Raw genomic sequence first — 17,500 nt, 5'->3', positions numbered from 1 at the left:
ATTGTCGTTAATGTCAGCCTATGAAAATCATTCAGCATAGCTAAAGACAAAGGAATATTCAAATTTAACCATAAAGCTTCGTAGCCATGCGTGAACATTGATACATCGAACGTGGCCTATTAACAAACTGGCTTCAAATTTTGAAGGAAATGTTAATCGTCTCCCCAAGTTTAAGCCACTTAGTTCCGGCAAGCAGTGAAAGATTAGCCTGCTTAATTATTGGTGGCAATAAGGACAAGCAAGCCCACGCGTTCTTTTTAAAACTTGGAATTGTTGAAGCAACAGTCCTCGTACACCGTATTCCAAAATGGCCATGGTGGCCCAGACTCGCACTCGTTTTTCTGTGCTTCAAACTGGCCTGTACGAGTTTGCGTCGTAGTTGATCGTTTTCGGTCGGGCCAGGGAAATAAGTCATAACTGTTTTCGGTTCATCTCAGTAGACGCAGTGGTAAGTCACTCGGCAGGTGATAACTCATAACTGAAGTTTCCATTTAATCTGTCATTAGGCTTACGTATTAAGTTCTGGTGATGAAGACGATGTGGCTCAGGTGGCGGTACAATCCGCCGAACAGGCAAAGAAACCAAGCTTAGATAGTGATGGAGAATCTGACAGTAGTGATGTGCAGGCAACACGCGCTCTCATTCAGAAGCTGTCTCCTGTCAAACCCAAAGCCAAAGAAGCAAAGGTATATTGACTAGTTATATTGCTGTACCAAGAATACGAAATTTTAAATTGTGAGGAACTTCCTGTTTTGTCCTTACATAATCTGAATTATTTAACAACTGCGTCGATCAGTGGAGGTTGGTGCTCCTTCTTCCCGCCACACCGATAAACAAGCTGTACTACGCAAACCACGAGGAAACCAACGCATGCGCAAATATAACAAAACCACTGACATTAATAGCTTGCAGTTGCTCCTATTTATTAACTCAGTTAAAGTGCATTTAACCTCATTTAAACGTATTTTTAAATTTAAATCTAAGCTGATATAGCTGCGCACTGAGCCCTTTGCAGCTGGCAATCACATGGCACAAAAACCGCCATGCTGGGAGCAAATTGCGCACTGGGGCATCTAAAACAAAGATATTTTAAATTAGATGTCCCAGTGCGCAATTTGGTCTCCAGTATGGCAGTGTTTGTACCATATGATCGCCAGCTGCAAAGGTCCCCTTGGCTCCTTCATAGCCGTCTTTTGGGGTGCGAAGAAAAGTAGGACGCCGAGTATCATCCCAAAACACGTTTGTTAAGCAGACTAGATGGCTACTGTGGCTTTACTAATTGGCAAAATTGCAAATCGAATGAAATCAGAGTTAAAAGTATCCAAACAAATGTTAAGTTTTGCTGGAAAGGAATACTAGAGTGCCTGGACGAAGATCTTGGAGCACAAACTCAACTCGCATACGATGCAGGGAATTGAACCCACGACACCTTGGTATAAAGCGGGTGCTACTCCCCTCTATGATGCTTGAGTTTGTTGGTTTTCTTCTTTGCTGACAGAGAATTACTTGAAATTTCTTGGTATCTTTGCCAAGCATTTAATTTATTTTTTTTCTGAGCAGAATGGAGATTTTAGCACTTTTTCCCCATCCGATTTGCTTAACCGCTTGTTCGTTTCAGTGTGATAACTCTTTGTCCCACCTCCCCTAACCATTTCTCCACAAAATCAAACAGCATGTGTTCTCAGTACAGTGGAACCCCGCCATACGGCCACTTTTTTGCGGCCCTAACAAAAGCCCACTCATTTTCTTATCTGAAAACCCCGTTAATCCGACCACCCCGTTATTACGACCAACGACCACTTTTTGGAGTGTTCTTTATAAAATTACCCCGTTAATACGACCAGTCAAAATGCTTGGTGGGGCTGCTGAATGAAAACAGACACAATCTGACAAACAATAACGGATTAATATTTTATTGAATGTTTTTTAGCCAAAGGTGTTAGCATGGCATCTGGTAAATTGCAGTGTTAGTAAAAAGGATGCATTATTTTAATACAGTAGTACAAAAGATCTGATAGACTTAACTTTGCAGCATTTCGAGGCTCTCAAAGTTATTTTGTCTTCTTGTTTCTGCTGCCTTCCACTGTGGCTTTTCTCTTCAAGTCCATTTCCTGTTCTTTTCTCACAGATCGGTTATTTGAAATGTCTAATAATTTGTTAAGCATATCAACGTTTCTTGGCTGTCCAGTGAACGTCTAAACGCATGGGATTTCCATCCCGTATCCTCCCCCACGACTAACGGCTTTCCCAACAACTTAAACTTGTGCTTTTGCTTCCATTACTCGGTTTCGTTTGCTGTTGCATTGTTCAGTTGCATTGAATTGCCGTTGTAAGGTTGTTAATTAACTGCAAAAAGGTTTTATATTTAGCGGATTAAAGGTATGCCTGTACTGTAGTAGAATGTAGTTTAAAAGCATTTTGCATCATAATTTGACCCTACCCCGTTAATACGACCAAATTTCCATGGCCTGAAGGTGGTCGTGGTCGGGGTTCCACTGTATTTAAACAACTTAATTGTGATTTTGATGTTGGAATCGCCAGGCAAAGGAAACTGCAAAGAAATCAACGAAAGCTGTCAAAGGTAAGGCCGCCGAGGCGCCAAAAAAGGAGGCGGCGAAGAAAGGCAAGAGAGGAAAAGCGGCAGTTATTGAGAGCAGCAGTGGCGAGGAATCTGAAGCAGAATTGCCTTCCAAGAAACCTGCGGCTGCCAAGAAATCAAAAACCTTAAAGGTAGGGGGTCTTTACGCTAAAATTATTATATAGAGCCGCTCGAAGTTCAAATGATGCAAGGTGTTAGTTTGCTAAAACCATTAAGATCGCTTTGCTCCAACGTTTCATTGGTATTTTCTTCTGCTAATACTGTCCACAGCCTCAGAAATCGCCTCCGAAGAAAGCCAAACCAGCCCTAGACTCCTCCAGTGATGAGGCACCTGTTCGTAGCCGGACGGCGCGAACCGGAAGAGCCAAGGCTCCCGTCAAATACTTCCTTGAGAGCGAAGGAGAAGATAGCGATGACAAGGAAAACGATAATACCAAAGATTGGTCGCTTTCCGGTAGCGATTTTGAAGATGAGTGAGGAATCCTAATGTGTTGTGATGTTTTGGACACAAAGACGGTGGTTTAGTATTGGCTCCATCTGTGTGAAGATTATGAGCTGATTTTTATCGCGTCGCTTTCCAGTCGTTTTTTAAGTTGCTGTTGACTCCTTTTTTTCTTGAAATTGACTCATTCACAGTCCCCTTTTTCTTGTCCATCCGTTAAAAGCTCTGTGCGACCTATTAGCGATTGTTTCAAGGTAAATATTGCATTTTGTGACGTTCCACACTGTCTGGAAGCTATCAAGTTTACTGGGGAATTAATTATGCAGTGATGTTATGTCGTTATGGGCCTTCGATAATAAAGCTTAATGTCGGGGTAGTGTATAGGGAACTTGATTTGTTATACCGTCAGTATTTGTAATTACCACAGCAATTGTATAAAAAGTTATTTTAATTGTTTATTTTATGCCAATTAAACCCGATTGAGGCCTATCAGTCGGATGGCTGATAATCTGGAACGTGTGATTTATTAATGGCTTGGTTTTGTAGGCCGTTTGATTCCACTATAGCCCCTATTTAAAATTAGGGTTAGTATTGGTATTGGTAATCACTCGATTTTGAGTGCAATTTGGAATAAATGAGCACAAGTAAATTTTTTCAATGACGAACAAAATTGCAAAAGTGCAATTTGTAGGTCTCGTCACGTCAAAAACGCCTGTGGTCTTCTGGAGAACCGCCTGGCCTGACATTAACAAGTATTTACCATTTATCAGGATCGAAAGAAAGACAAAATTAATATCAAAATTTTACGATGTTTGCAAGAGAAAGTCCAAGTTTGTCGACGATTTTGTTGTGGAACAGCTTTCTGTCTCCGGTATTTCATTTGCATGCGCGAGGTAGAAAGTCATGGTGCAGTCAAGATGGCCGTTCGTATTTTAGCGTGATTATGGACGAAAATGGCGGTGGTGTCCAAATTATGGCCATCCTGCCGTATCAGCGCGGAACCAATACAACGACAAAATGTACACACCGCTAATTTTTCTTCCAGTATTCAAGTTCCGTTTTTGTTATAGGAGTAGACTTCTGACACTCACAAAACCCATTACTAGTTGAATCAGTTTCATACCCACCGACAAAACATCTCATGAACTTTTCCAACACAGGCACTGAAACAGTACAGAAACAGCAACAGTGTGATATACTTGGTCCTCGCTAAATAGTTTCAAATTTCTGTCAGTCCTTAAAGAAGAGAAAACGAATGGTCGTTTTGTGAAGAGAAAAAAAAAAAGAGAAAAGGCTGCTGTCGTAGCACAGCGTTGAAGAAATGAAAAAACCCATTTTCGATTGTTATGATGCCATGTCATGTCGCATCGTTATTTACCTTGTAGAGTCACAGGTAACCCAGGCTCACTGTTTTTGTCACGTACGGGTTTCATAACATGAGAATAGAGAACACGTGGAGCGAAGACGCGAAGTTTAGGTCTGGAAATATGCTAGAAAATAAAAATAAAGATCGATGAAACTTACCATGTGGCGAGTTGTTGCTGTTCTTAATTGCCAACGAGTCAGGCCTTCTGAAGACAGGCCTGGCGAGGCGGCAGCTTATAGAACCGCGAGAAGATTTTTAGGCGGACGCAAATAATATTAATTAGAAAGAAGTTCAGTAGTTTATCCAAAACGTTTATGGTCCAATCTGTTTGGCAGTATCGCTGGAATATAATACAATATAAAAGATGCTGGAACATAATTATCATCGTAATGATAATTATTTAAATTCTGTTTCGGATCTCAAACATATCAACCATAGGCGAAACTGCTCAGTGTAAAAAGAAACAGACTTGCACAAAATTCTTGTTGGTAAAGCTGGAGAAACGTGCGCTTTGTAAACGTACTCACCAATTTCGAACCAATGTGTTCAGATCAAATTTCACCTATGGTAAAGTGGCCAGCGTGCCACTAGCAGGGCAAACATTCGGATCAGATCAACATTCTATAACCCCAGTGTTATAAATGACATGTTCTTCAAGTCTCGGTGGTGTACAAACCTTTTGAATTCGAACTTTGTGATACATTAAACATGTTCCTTTTGCAAATACTTTAACGACCTCTATTTTAGAATTATTCTAATGCAATGCAGGTATTACTCGCATGGTGTAAACATTAAAGGACCTCGGTCACGATATTTTTGGTTCAAAAACAGACAAACATGAATTTAAGTTATGGGGAAATAGTGAAATAACAATTTCTTAGGCAACATAAGAACCAAAGAGACAAGCATAAATGCAACCATGACCAGGATGATGAACGATGCAGAAGATTCAAAGGATCTTTTTGATAAATTAAAACTAAACTTTTCAAAATCCAAGACCGTGCCGTCCCTTCTTTCATTTTTCAGACCTTGTGCATACATGACATCTTATCCTTCCACCACAGTTATGCCGCAAGCCTGTCTCGTTGGCACTTTAGTGGCAACTATAACTAGTATGTACACGAAGTTTCGGGAAAAATAGTCGCCTTCATCTTTTCTTCATTGTGTAGTGGCAAGGTAGGAGGCTGACGGCAGCGTCGGAGTTCCGATCAACCCCTCCACCAGCAACCATTTTTTGAGCGGAAATCGAATCCAGTGGCTAACTAAGCAAAGCCAGGCTCGTGGAATTTCCCTAAACCCTGAATGCTCTGAGGCATCTTCACCTAGCAACGCGAAGCCAGCAGGCGCCGTAGAACTTGGTTCACTGAGCTCGGGGTACCTGGTGACGAGTATAATAAGACCCCGTGGGGGAAAGGGAGTCCCAGATTGCTCAAAGATAAGATTCACCGTCCGACTGCACCTTCCCTCCACGAGGACTTATTATACTCGTCACCAGGTGCCTCGAGCTCAGTGCCATTTTGAATAGGTCAACACTAATTTCCATCCTTCAAACTGACATTGGACATTTCGTAAAAATTACACGACGCAATATCCCATGTTAACATTGACAAGCTTACCGCTCTAAAAAGAATGAATCGAAAACAGGCAGAATTACAGCTTTAGTTCAACAAAAAATAGCGTTTCTAAGCTATGCCGCGCTGATCTACAGTATTTAGGTCTAAAAAGCCCGTTGAAGACGGTTAACTTTCAATTGTTTTGCTGGGTACTACTATTTCAATAGTCTAAAAAATTCGATTTTCCGGTAGGTTGTCTCCTTAGTCTAGTGGATATCGGAAACTGCAAGGTGAAGCCATCGATCCGGGTTCAACTCCTTGCCTCGCCTATTGTGAATCTTCTCAGCTTGTTAAAAATCTTTGTTTCGTTGAAGTAGATTTAAATTCCAAAGAAGACTGTACGTCGTATAAGTTGAATAAATAGGGAAATGTCAGTTTGAGGGAGCGGCCATGTTGGTTTTCAAATTGTCATGCAAATTAGCCAGTTATGCTGGGGGGCAAACACTGGAAAAAAGGTAAATTGCGGAAAATCGGCTCGTCGAAATATTGAAATAACATTGCTAAAAGTAAATTTTAGAATTTAGTACCTTTTATAATAATTTTGTATCTTTTGATTGCCTTTGACATTTTGACTTTCTACTTCGTTATCTGCTCATTTTTTACTAAAAAAATAATCGAAGTAACTTGTCTAATCATTCGATTTTACTACTTAGGTGGCAAACCTTCAATGAACGTGAAACAAATCATCTGTGTGGCTAAGATGTTCGTTATATCCTCTCGAACTTGTGTATGCCCCCTCAGAAGTGAGTAGCTAATTTGCATGATAATAGCAAATCCAACATGGCGGCGGTCGTGAATACGGTATCGGATAAATATAGGAATTGCACCGGGCTTACACCGGGTTGTGATTGGATGTTGACACAGAGAATGATTGTGAACGTTTCACAATAATTACATGATGTAAAATACACATCGATAGTACGCCGCAAAACTAAGTCTACACACTTTAGACGATGTTCTCAAGATTTAAGTCTAAGCAACCATTTTTATTTGGTTAGCTTTCAATATATTGTAACCGCTATCTCATTTGAATACTTTAAAATTAGCGATCATTTGTATCGTTTGTCTCAGTAGATGAGTGGTCATCTAGGAATGCTTGGACGCACGTTATCCGAGATCGAATCCGTACGCTTCTTTCAAAATTGTCATTGGAAGTGTTTTAAACAACGAAATAAATCGACGTGGAGAACTTACTTCATATATGTGCGTGAATACGGTCTATTGGAACAGTTGTGATCCTAACGGCTTCGGGCCCCCATTTTAGTTGATCAAAGTACAATTTCTACGAAGCCTGCTGGCTTCGCGTTGCTCGCTGGAGATGCTTCAGTGGATTTAGGGTTTAGAGAAATTCATGTTCCACGAGCCTGGTCTGTTTTTCTTGCGATTTGATTCGATTTTCGCCCAAAAATGGTGCTGGTTGAGGGTTGATCGGAACTCCGACGCTGCCGTCAGCCTCCTACCTTGCCACGACACTATGAAGGCGACTATTTTCCCGAAACGTCTTGGACATATTAAGATCAGCAACAACTCGCCACATGATAAGTTTCATCGGTCTTTATTTTTATTTTCTAGCATAATTCCAGACCTAAACTTCGCGTCCTCGCTCCATATGTTCTCTATTATATTTACTCATGTTATGAAACCCATAAGCCTGGGTGACCTGTCGTAGAGTAGCTCTTTCAATTAGACTTTCTCCCTAGTCGGGTTTGTTTTTTAACACCCACGACCACCCGCAAGGTATTCCTCCCCTTCTCGGTTGTCCAAAAGGTGGATAACGCTATCCACCGGATAAATAGCTTTGCGTAGCAGCCGTTTCCTTTCCTTTTCTAGGCGGAGATCGAACAAGCGAGCGATACTGGGGTGAGCAAAAAATTAGGGAGAAGTGGGGACGGGGTGAGCGAGAAGGGGGAAGGGGTGGGGAGGAAAGGAATCGCCTGCAATCAATCCCAAACATTTTACCGAACTCCGTTCTCCCACGAACGGGGAGCAATAGCGCAATTTGATTGGTTAGTAGCCCGTCAATCAAAATTTGACATTCGTGCATAATCGACATCCGGAATACAAAACAACAACCAGAATAAAAAATATGGCCGAGTCCGTGGAAGCTTTCGAATTTTCTTTTCAGGAAACGTTAAAAGATCTTTCGAAAAACGGTAAACAGATTGATCTCAAACCGGAGCAAGGAGTTGCCATAAAGAGTTTAGTCCATGGACAGGATGTCCTCGCAGTTTTGCCGACTGGTTTTGGAAAAGGCACTATCTATCAAATACCCGTGGGAGTTAAGGAGAAGATGTCAAAAGATTGTGCCTGTGTTCTGGTGAGCTGTCCGCTTCGAAGCTTGATTGAAGATCAGATAATGGAGGCGAAATCCATGGGCCTCACAGCGAATTCATTGCCAGAAGCTTTCCTTGCAGATGTGCGAGTGGGTAAATTCCAGTTATTGTTCTCGTCCGCGGAAAATGCGCTGGACAAAGAGTTCCTTGAAATCTTAAAAAAAGAATTCGAAATTCCAAGGATCTCTTAAACTAGCAATGACAAACGCGGCAATTATTCGAAGCCATATCATTTCGCCCGCTTGCTTTTTCTGCCTTGGAAAGGAAAGCGCAATTGTTTTTCGCGCTTTATTTGCTTTTCGTGGGCTGCTTGTCAAAAATGGTTTACCGGAAGTTAATGATCATTGGCTGTAATGTAACCGTTGGTGCCCTAACGGAATGCGGTCTGTTTGGAGGCGTTCGGTAAAATATCTGGGTCTGATTGCAGGCGTTTCCTCACCCCCTCCCCCTACTCCTTATTTTTCGCAATCTCTCGCAGTTTTCGTCCCCTTCGCGGGCGTTTGGAAAAGGGAAGGAAACAGCCGCTACGCATGCAGGCTACCGGATAAACCACTATCTAGCGGATGAAACACTAGCAAAACCAATTGAGTTATCCAGTGTATAGCGCTATCCACCCTTTGAACAACTGGAGCCTGAACGGTAGTCAAAATCAACTCAAAAACTTCCCCTGATTGGCAAATTGTGGCCTACCATGGGAATACGAATTGCTGCGACCTTAACGGGGTCTGAGCGCGCAAGGAGCGTTTTTTTTTTGTTTTGTTATTTTTTGGGGTTTGTTTTTTGTTGTTTTTGAGAGATCGCGAAAAAAACGAAAACAAAACTGGCAAAGAAAAGTTTTTGATCGCCTACGAAGGCCGCACATGTTTTACTGTATGGAAGATCAGCGGAGGTTGTTGCCTGGTATATGCGTGCGCATCCCGCATGGTCCAGCTAGTGAATCTCGAGTGTGAGTTGATGTCGATTTGGTAAGTAATTTTCTTTCTTTTCAACGGAGTTACTTTCTTAAACGTAATTTTATCAATCGCTGCAAGTATTCGTCATGGCCACGAACGATCTGGTGAAATTTCCAGGAGAAGATTGCTCTTTTGTAAGGTTTTCAGAGCTCTTGAGTGCATCTGGGCTTTCTGTCAAGAAAGACTCGATCTCTTTAATTGCATTTGAAAATCAAAGTGCATTTGGTACGTATACAGAGACGTTGTAATCGCCTTACTTTTAAGTTATTAATATAAGAGGCTCTAACGGAGTCCCCACAGGTAACAGCAGCTTTCCAATGGAAAAGGATTGCAACACTGTCGATACTTTCGAAAGGGAAACCGAAACGTTTTTATATTTGTCTAACACAGTTGTCGGACAATTTTTTGAGTCTCCCGCAAGTCTTTTTAAAAATGTTGTACTAAAGAAAATATATGTTGGCCACCGAGTTAAATTTCGAGGTATACCTCAATGCTTCTTCAGTCTCGAAATTGAAGGATGCGTTTTTTTGGGAATATGCGAAAAAGGATTCTTGAATCCAAAAACGGATTTTGGCGAAATCCAAAAAGGGATCATGAATCCAAAGTATCCACACTCGAGGAGGGTACTTCGGATGAAATCTAAATCCGGATTTTTTGAAATTCACCACTTCAGCGTTTGATTTGAAAGAAGACCCCTAATAGCGTTTTCGTGGGATGCACTAACAGTTAAACAAATTGTCCAGTTATAGCAAACCACCATGCTTAGTCAGAGCGAAGAAAATCACATGTAAATTTTGAAAGTGTCGAAAGTTTACGAGACAGATAACCCTGTAACTTTAACTAGCTGCTACTTGGTGCATTAAAGAGAAATAAAGGTTATCTATTAATTGATGCAAGTAAATTTTCCAACGGAAACACTCAGTACAGCAGCAGTCAGAGTTTACTTTTACTTTTAAGATTATCGAGGAATGTCAGAATATGAAGGTGATATTTCTTTGGAATACTGAATGAAAAACACTAAAAACAACACAATTTTACTGATAGGATAGCATTAACTCCTAAATTTCAAAACGTTCAACTGTTGCAAATTAAGAATTGCGCAAAAAGCAAAATGTAAATATAATCGAATTTATGAATTTGTGAAGGGTCTTGCATGTTTTTTTTTTTTTGGTTTTTGTGATGTTGTGTGCATAACATTGGTCTGGGGCTTCATAATTTTGGACTGAGAATTTGTAGCATTGGTTAATAGGTGTTTTCCTTGTACACTGTGAGCAGAGTTTGGAACAGTATGGTTTGTAGTATGGTCACGATTGTTCATGTAACTAAATAATAAATTATTATAATACTTTTTATTCAAAGTTAGCGGAATGAAAAGTAGTAATAATAGAATTAAACTCAGGGCTACACATGACGCAAGCAACCATACTCCTGGGAGCATTACAAGAATAAGAATTGTAAGTTTGAACTCAGAGAGCAAAGGCTGAAGAACATTGAAAATATTCAATTTTCGTGCTGGACGGTGTTTTCCCAGTTCAACAATTTTCATGACGCTACGTCAAATGTGAACCAGCTTTAAGTTAAAAAAATAATAAAAATAAAGTTTCAAACTGACCCAAACTGATTACGTTGCATTTAAGTATTACAGTATTTGCAAGACAGTGAGTTAAGTTTTCAAAGTCAAATTCAATGTCTACTAATCACATTTGCATTCTTTGTGCTTTCAAACGAATTTCTTCAACCAGGAACAACTAATTTTCAATTGTTCTTATCCACTTTGGAAAACCACTCAGAACAGAACTGTTTTTTCGAAACAACAAAATTAAAACTTGTTTTTGCTTCTTAAATATATTCTAAGGTCGACTGTAACTTCTTGATCAATATAAGTCATTGACCAAATGTTTCCAATAATAAACCTTACATTCCTTTCTAATTCTTGACTGATGCAAGCTGATGTAAAACAATAACTTAATTAAGGTTCCACTTATGATAACAACATAAGCGCTCTAACTGGGCCTATCCAATAGAAAATCAAATAAATGCAATTAAGAATTTCCATGCACACTGAAACGTTTAACAGTACATCATTTCACTGTCACTGTCGTGCAACAAAAAATCAATTCAAAATCGTTCATTGAAAAAGGTCAAGAAATCGGAATATTGTAGGAAACAAATTTATAAATCACCTCTCCTCAGGTCTGTGCGGTACATCGTTTCTGAGTTGGTGGTGGCCGGAAATCGACGAAAACATCTGAAGTTCATTTTGCGATGAAATAATAATAATAAAATAATAATAATAATAATTATAATAATAATAATAATAATAATATTATTATTATTATTATTATTATTATTATTATAATCCAATGATAGACCGAAAATGTCCCATGGGAATTCCATTTCTAACACCCATGAAACCACGCGACTGATTTTATACCGTGGATGCGTACGCATCCCACGGAAAAAGTACTTTTGACAAGCGATTTTCCATGAAAAAATGATACACAACAGCTGCCGTAAATGACAGTTTAGCCCAAATGTTTTTCTCGCGCCATTTTACTGTGCGATCAAAGACACGAATTAATAGGCCGAAAATAGTTGGTTTCCTGCAAATTCACACCAGAAATTACACTAAAAGTGTTTTTGACAGCAATAATTTTGTTAGCACCTTTCCTACAGCTAAACAATACACTCTATAATCGATGTGTACCTTAGAACGCATGTTTTTCTCCATTTCTTTTCATCAATCGCTAAGGCATTTTCATTGAAGAATTTCTTTTCAAATTGCACGCAACTCTGGGTTTGTTGTTTGTTTGTTTTTTTCCGTTGTCATGGAAAATAATCCTTTTTCGGATTTTGCGTTGTTTTGACGCTGAAGAATCCATTGATGGGAGATCACAAATCCTTTTTTGGATTTTCCCAAAAAAACACGCCCTTACACTGGAGCGTACTTCATGACTGTATATCCAGAATTTAATACCTGTTGGTCCGGAAGCCTGCGTAGCTGCCGGTATTGTTGGCGTGAGGGAAATAAGCCGCGCGAAGAATGGGGGAGGGGCGCTGTGAAATACCAAAGCGCCCCTCTCCATTCTTCGCGCGGCTTGTCCGCTCGTTAATTTGCCTTTCGCGCCAACAATATAGAGACCTTTAGATTCTAGTTCGATAACGACTACGAGTACGAGATTTTCTCACAGAACAACAGTGAGCGCGCGCAAACCAGCGTGATTTTGGCGGGAAAAACGTGATACCGTCGTCATTTTAGTACGAGGTTTTGCAAAAATGTTGTCGTGTCAAAACAATTCAACAACACGATAGCACTTTTGCATTTTTCGATAAGCAAGAAGGCTCAGCTACCATCAATAAGAATAACTGAGCAACCTATGCTGCCAACAAAGAGTAAGATTAATCGACCGGGTTAGAAATTTTCTTATTATTTTCGCTAAAAAAACGGTAAGTCAAATCTCGTACTCGTTCTCGTCCTCGTCCTAGAATCTAAAGCTCTCTAATTCCACCAGTTATGCAGGCTAGTATTGATCCGGACGAGCCACGGTTCCACGGGCGAAGTGCAGGTATATCACTATTCGATCAGCCCAAAAGACTAGTTTGAGATTAGGGTAATTAGTCGCCTTAATACTAGCTTGAAGTCTAAAATAGCTAATAATTTTTAACAAGGCTAAAAGTGTTTTATGGGTTAAAAGCTATGAAAACCAAATGTTTTCGACACTTACCCCGAAGACCATGACTTAGTGTCGAAACGCTACTTTTGGGTTTTATTATTCTTTATCTTTAAAATACTTTTAGCATTTAAAAAAAACACTATCGTTTAGTTTATTAAGTAGTTACGTTGCAAAATGGGTGAAGAATTCCATAATAAACTAAGTGGCAGTATTGGAGAGAGGCAGGTGTTTTCTAGGGAAAAGTTGCGTTTGGCTGTTCAAACATTAACTCATCCAAGTCCACTACTTGGCCTTATAAACTCGAGTAAGAGCCCTACAAAGCGTAAAGATTCTATTCGTTGAAGCTATCTCATTTATTCCCTTGTTTTTGTAAAATTAAACCAGATTTTTATCCTTTACACTTTGATATTTTTTACCGTGTGTTTAGTGTACAGTTACAAATGGCGCTATACTAGTAATATTACACTGTAACTACTTAATAACCAAAAGTGAAGTCGTTACAGCAAAATCTCAAACTGCGGCCTTGCCGTATTGACCGAGGGATAGCGAGGCCAATGCAGACAATACAGCTAGGCCGAGGTTTGAGATTTTGCTGTAAGAGCTGAACGGTCAAGGTTATTAAGTTGTTTATTATAGGCTAATAAAACGGTTCTAAAGACGAAAAAACTAATTTGCATAATCCATAATGCCCTAGCGCTTAGCTGGTCTTAGCCAGTCACAGAGCGCGTTATATCGGCCAGAAACACTAGCCATATAATAAATAATTATTGTTTCCCTCAGCAGAGGAATGCAAGTAATGGAGACAGCAAGACCGATGCATCATCGTGTTCTTCCCTTGTGTTGACTTCACCTTGTGTTGCTCTTAGACACTGGGTGCCATAGACGTTGCAGTAGATCTTTGGCAAATGTATGACTAGACAAAGGCATTTGAAGCTGTTGATATCACTAGAGGTCAGATCATAACTATAATATATAAGTACAGGGGTCACTTTCCACAGGTCACTCGTCACAAAACCTTTACTAATTTTGAACTTAGACCTCATGAGGCCTAAAACGATATTTAGGCCTTGAAGGTTTCGGGTTGAGTTTGGTGTAGGTAAAACAATGACCCGTAATGAGTGACCTTTAAAGTTTATATGTGATTAATTTCATTTTTATGCATGAAATAAGAAATTATCTTAACTTTTACCCTACAAATTGAACGCAGCCCACAGTATAAGTGATATCGAAGAATAGACCCTTCGCCAAAATGGCGGCAACGGATTTGACTGAGTAAAAATTGAATTGAATGAAAGACGGATACCAGAAATTAGAAAGAGGGCTTTCTCTTTAGTACCCTAGCAAAGTTTCAGCTTATTTAGAGGTATATCAGATGGGAAAGTGTAAGTTGAAATTTGACAAATTTACAGACGTTTGTATGACTGGGGGTATACGCCATACTCTCAGTGTTCGCTCAGAAGGGCCAACGCTCGAAATATCAGCTTTCAAATTTCTTTACGGTGGCAAATGTGCCATATCAACCCAGTTGATAAACCCATTTCTGTTTCACTTCCCCACCGACACCACAACCCAGTTTCTTAAGAAACTTAAAACATGGTCAACCTTAAATTACAAGATCGGGGTAACTGCTTACACTAAAACAGATGTGTAGCATGATGTGTTTGCTGGTTTAGTTCGTATTGATAAAAACGTAAGTTAAGTGTTATCCAATGAAGGTTATTTAAAAAAATTATCGCAAAGTATTTCAGCCATCGGTTTCTTAACTGTCATCCAAACGCCTTTCAGTGAGCACTAATGTCATTTAATGTCTACGTGGTCGCGATTTGGAGTTAAGTTAAACGGATCATAGATTAATCCGCTTGCATCATTTGATATTTGTGCACACGCGTTGATTAGAGACGATAAGACACGCCGACAAATGTTTAGCATAGCTAGCATTTGCAGACGGGAATTAATTTTTGGCTGTACGGCTTTCTGCTTCATATCAGTGCATGTACTTCAAGAAAAGCGCTTAGGAAAACTCTTCGCGAGACTCTGGTCCTTTACGATTTGTAACAACTGAGTGATTCTGTATGCAAGCAATGTAAACCGCTCTCGGAGCTACTCTCCTGAACTTGGGTTTTGTAAGGGTGTTTGCGGATACAACGGACTGAAAAAAAGCGAATTAAAGGAGCTCTAAGAGGTCTAGGCGCTCTATTCTTTGCGCCTCATACCTTTTTCTGGGCCTTTTTCTTCAGACATTATTAATCTGTCTTAAGGATAAAACAAGAATGTTTCTGTTGATTTCGCAATGGCTCGTGATACTTGAGCATGCTCTGAGGTATAATTATCTGTAAAATAAACATTTATTATTGTTGTCGCTCTTTCTCATGCATCCACTTCACAGGGCCTCAGTTGTCACTAACACAGTATCGCAATGGTGGAAATTAAAAGCGCTTGTAAGGTAGAAACGCTCATTTTTTTCTGCGCTTGATGGAGTTATGCAAGACTTCATGATGCGCTGTGGTCAGCTGTCTGAGTTTAATGCAGACGACAAAAAATTCCCGACGGCTTCGTAAAACCAACTTTATCCTCCTTGATGTAATTAAAAATAAGAATCCAATTAAGTCAGAATTTTTTAAAGGTGATCAAACGTTGATTGCAATACAACTCGGAGTTTTGATTTCCATGTATCTCTAGCCGGCGAGTACTGGCCCTCGTTTAGGGCTCTTCTGACTTTTTGTCTTAATGCCAGCTCTCGACTATTGTGTGGCCTCAAAAGCCGTGGGATCTTATCCACTGGCTTTCCGAAGGCGTCCCTTTTGTCTTTTATCTCTTTCGCAAACCCCCAGCTGGCTGTAACCAAGCTATAATTTGTCCTAGTAAACCTGACCTGGCACAGTCCAAATTTAGAAAGTTCATGCAATTTGACGACCGATACTTTTCAGAGTTGATAAAGAGTAGAAAAGACATCTCAGAGATAAGAATGCCATATCGGGCTAAGACGTCTTGACAAGTGGGCTTGCAATCTCTTCAGATAGCTGTAGAGGATAATAGATCCTTCTCTGCCGAATTTTTTTCATAGTCTCCTTATGCGTTTGATATCTTGTCTCAGTCTGATAGAATTTGATAGCATTCAGCCATTTGGAGTTACAGCGAGACTTTTCCTTTTTCAGTGAAAAAATAGAGGCAAAAATCTTTAATGGGGTCTTTTCCTCTCACTTACTATCTCAAAATCCCAATTATTTGCTAAAAAGTGATTCGGCAGAATACTCTTTCCAGAAACAAAAAAAAACCTCACCTACTTTCAAAATTGGATATAATTTTGGTGGCAGTGAATCCGCTCCTGAGCATTTTTTTCTTGCTTCTGCAAACGTGGGTTTCAACTTAATCTACTTATCACTTCCCAACCTAACAAGTGAGGGTCACCATGTTTGTTTTTGAGATAAATGAGTTCAAAGATAAAATGTAGGGTTTAGGGAGGGCTTTCCTATTATACCGTTATCCGGCTGAGGATACGTTGACTTAATTTCACAAAGATCGATTGCTGTGAGTGATCAATTCTGTATTCTTGGGTCGTGCGTGCAAATTCCTTGCTTAGATGGCGGAGTCGGTTTTTTCTCTCTCTTCATATCCGGCATCGGAGACAAAAAAGAGTGCTTTAGTATCGGTCATAAGAACCATACAAGTGTACTGGATGCATTTTATTTTTGTTTTGTTGTATATTTGCGTTTTCGATACAACTAAGCATGGATTGTTGTCAGAAATGTTGAAGCATAAATTTAAAGATTGCTCCAAGCAATAATTGTTGTCTCGCATGGCACCATAATATAGCTGTTCGCTGATATAGTGTTGAAACCGGCTCGAGCCACCTTGATGTGTTATAAAGTCGGGAAAAAGCTACACTTGATTTCCAGGAATAGAACTGTTTCGTTTTGTAATTAATCTCACAAATGCTTTGCAATTCCAATTTTTTTGTCAGAAAAAAAAAAAAGAACCTTTTTTATTTTGCAAAACATGTTTTGAGATTTTTGTTATCTTCAGTCTCAGTAACTTGCACAGTTTAAATTTGAACATAAAACGACGTTATTAAGTAACGTTACATGATTGCGTTACAGAATGCTAAGCAAAGATTACGTTTAAATCATACTGGTGAGAAATAGGAATACTGAAATAAATTAAGAAACAAAACAATTTGCGAAAAAGTAAATAAAGAAAAGGCGAGAGCGTATGCAATATAAAGGAAAATCGAAAATATATGGAAAAACCCAAGTTCTTAAGACAGCTTCACGGTTTTGCGAGCAAGCAAGCTTTGACGCTAGCCGTTGTAAATCTTACGGTTTCTTTCTGAACTGGATGATGTTCATTAATCGCAGAGAGTATCAAACAGATAAGTGAATGACTGAGGCCCAAATTTGGTGGATGATATTGCGGGTTTACAAAGAAAACAACCGAGTTGTCATAACGCACGAGTTATCTATTCCCATGCAGGAGACTCACAACACAAGGGAAATGATTGCAAAAGTAATTCCACGAGTAAT

At 39.6% G+C, this 17,500-nt stretch overlaps 2 protein-coding genes and 1 long non-coding RNA gene across 7 annotated transcripts in view; all 3 read left to right on the top strand.

The window, feature by feature from the left end:
• Positions 1-3,547, top strand: part of LOC137977539 (DNA topoisomerase 2-alpha-like) — a 55,736-nt gene extending 52,189 nt beyond the window's left edge. For both annotated transcript variants that reach the window (XM_068824786.1, XM_068824785.1), the window contains exons 22-24: positions 507-686; positions 2,542-2,730; positions 2,870-3,547. In XM_068824786.1, the coding sequence (XP_068680887.1) occupies positions 507-686; positions 2,542-2,730; positions 2,870-3,076 (576 nt within the window). In that variant the 3' untranslated portion in view covers positions 3,077-3,547. The remainder of the gene's footprint in view (positions 1-506; positions 687-2,541; positions 2,731-2,869) is intronic.
• A 4,559-nt stretch (positions 3,548-8,106) lies between these two features.
• On the top strand, positions 8,107-8,544 carry LOC137977214 (ATP-dependent DNA helicase Q1-like). Its single transcript, XM_068824476.1, has one exon. The coding sequence runs from the start codon at positions 8,107-8,109 to the stop codon at positions 8,542-8,544; it is 438 nt and encodes a 145-aa protein (XP_068680577.1).
• Positions 8,545-9,274: 730 nt separating this feature from the next.
• Positions 9,275-17,500, top strand: part of LOC137977540 (uncharacterized) — a 30,227-nt gene continuing 22,001 nt past the window's right edge. The window contains exons 1-2 of one of the 4 annotated variants that reach the window (XR_011117838.1): positions 9,275-9,318; positions 13,761-13,931. This is a non-coding gene — a long non-coding RNA (uncharacterized lncRNA). The other 3 variants (XR_011117839.1, XR_011117840.1, XR_011117841.1) reach the window with 3 other exon arrangements.

Source organism: Montipora foliosa, chromosome 11 (assembly GCF_036669935.1).
Source record: "Montipora foliosa isolate CH-2021 chromosome 11, ASM3666993v2, whole genome shotgun sequence".
NCBI classification, from domain to species: Eukaryota; Metazoa; Cnidaria; class Anthozoa; order Scleractinia; family Acroporidae; genus Montipora; species Montipora foliosa.
The sequence above is the reverse complement of the archived record's forward strand: the minus strand, read 5'-3'. Positions and strand labels throughout refer to the sequence as shown.

What these genes read in the sequence shown, in the direction of transcription:
- LOC137977214 (XM_068824476.1), top strand. Translation starts at nt 8,107, where the DNA reads ATGGCCGAGTCCGTGGAAGCTTTCGAATTTTCTTTTCAGGAAACGTTA.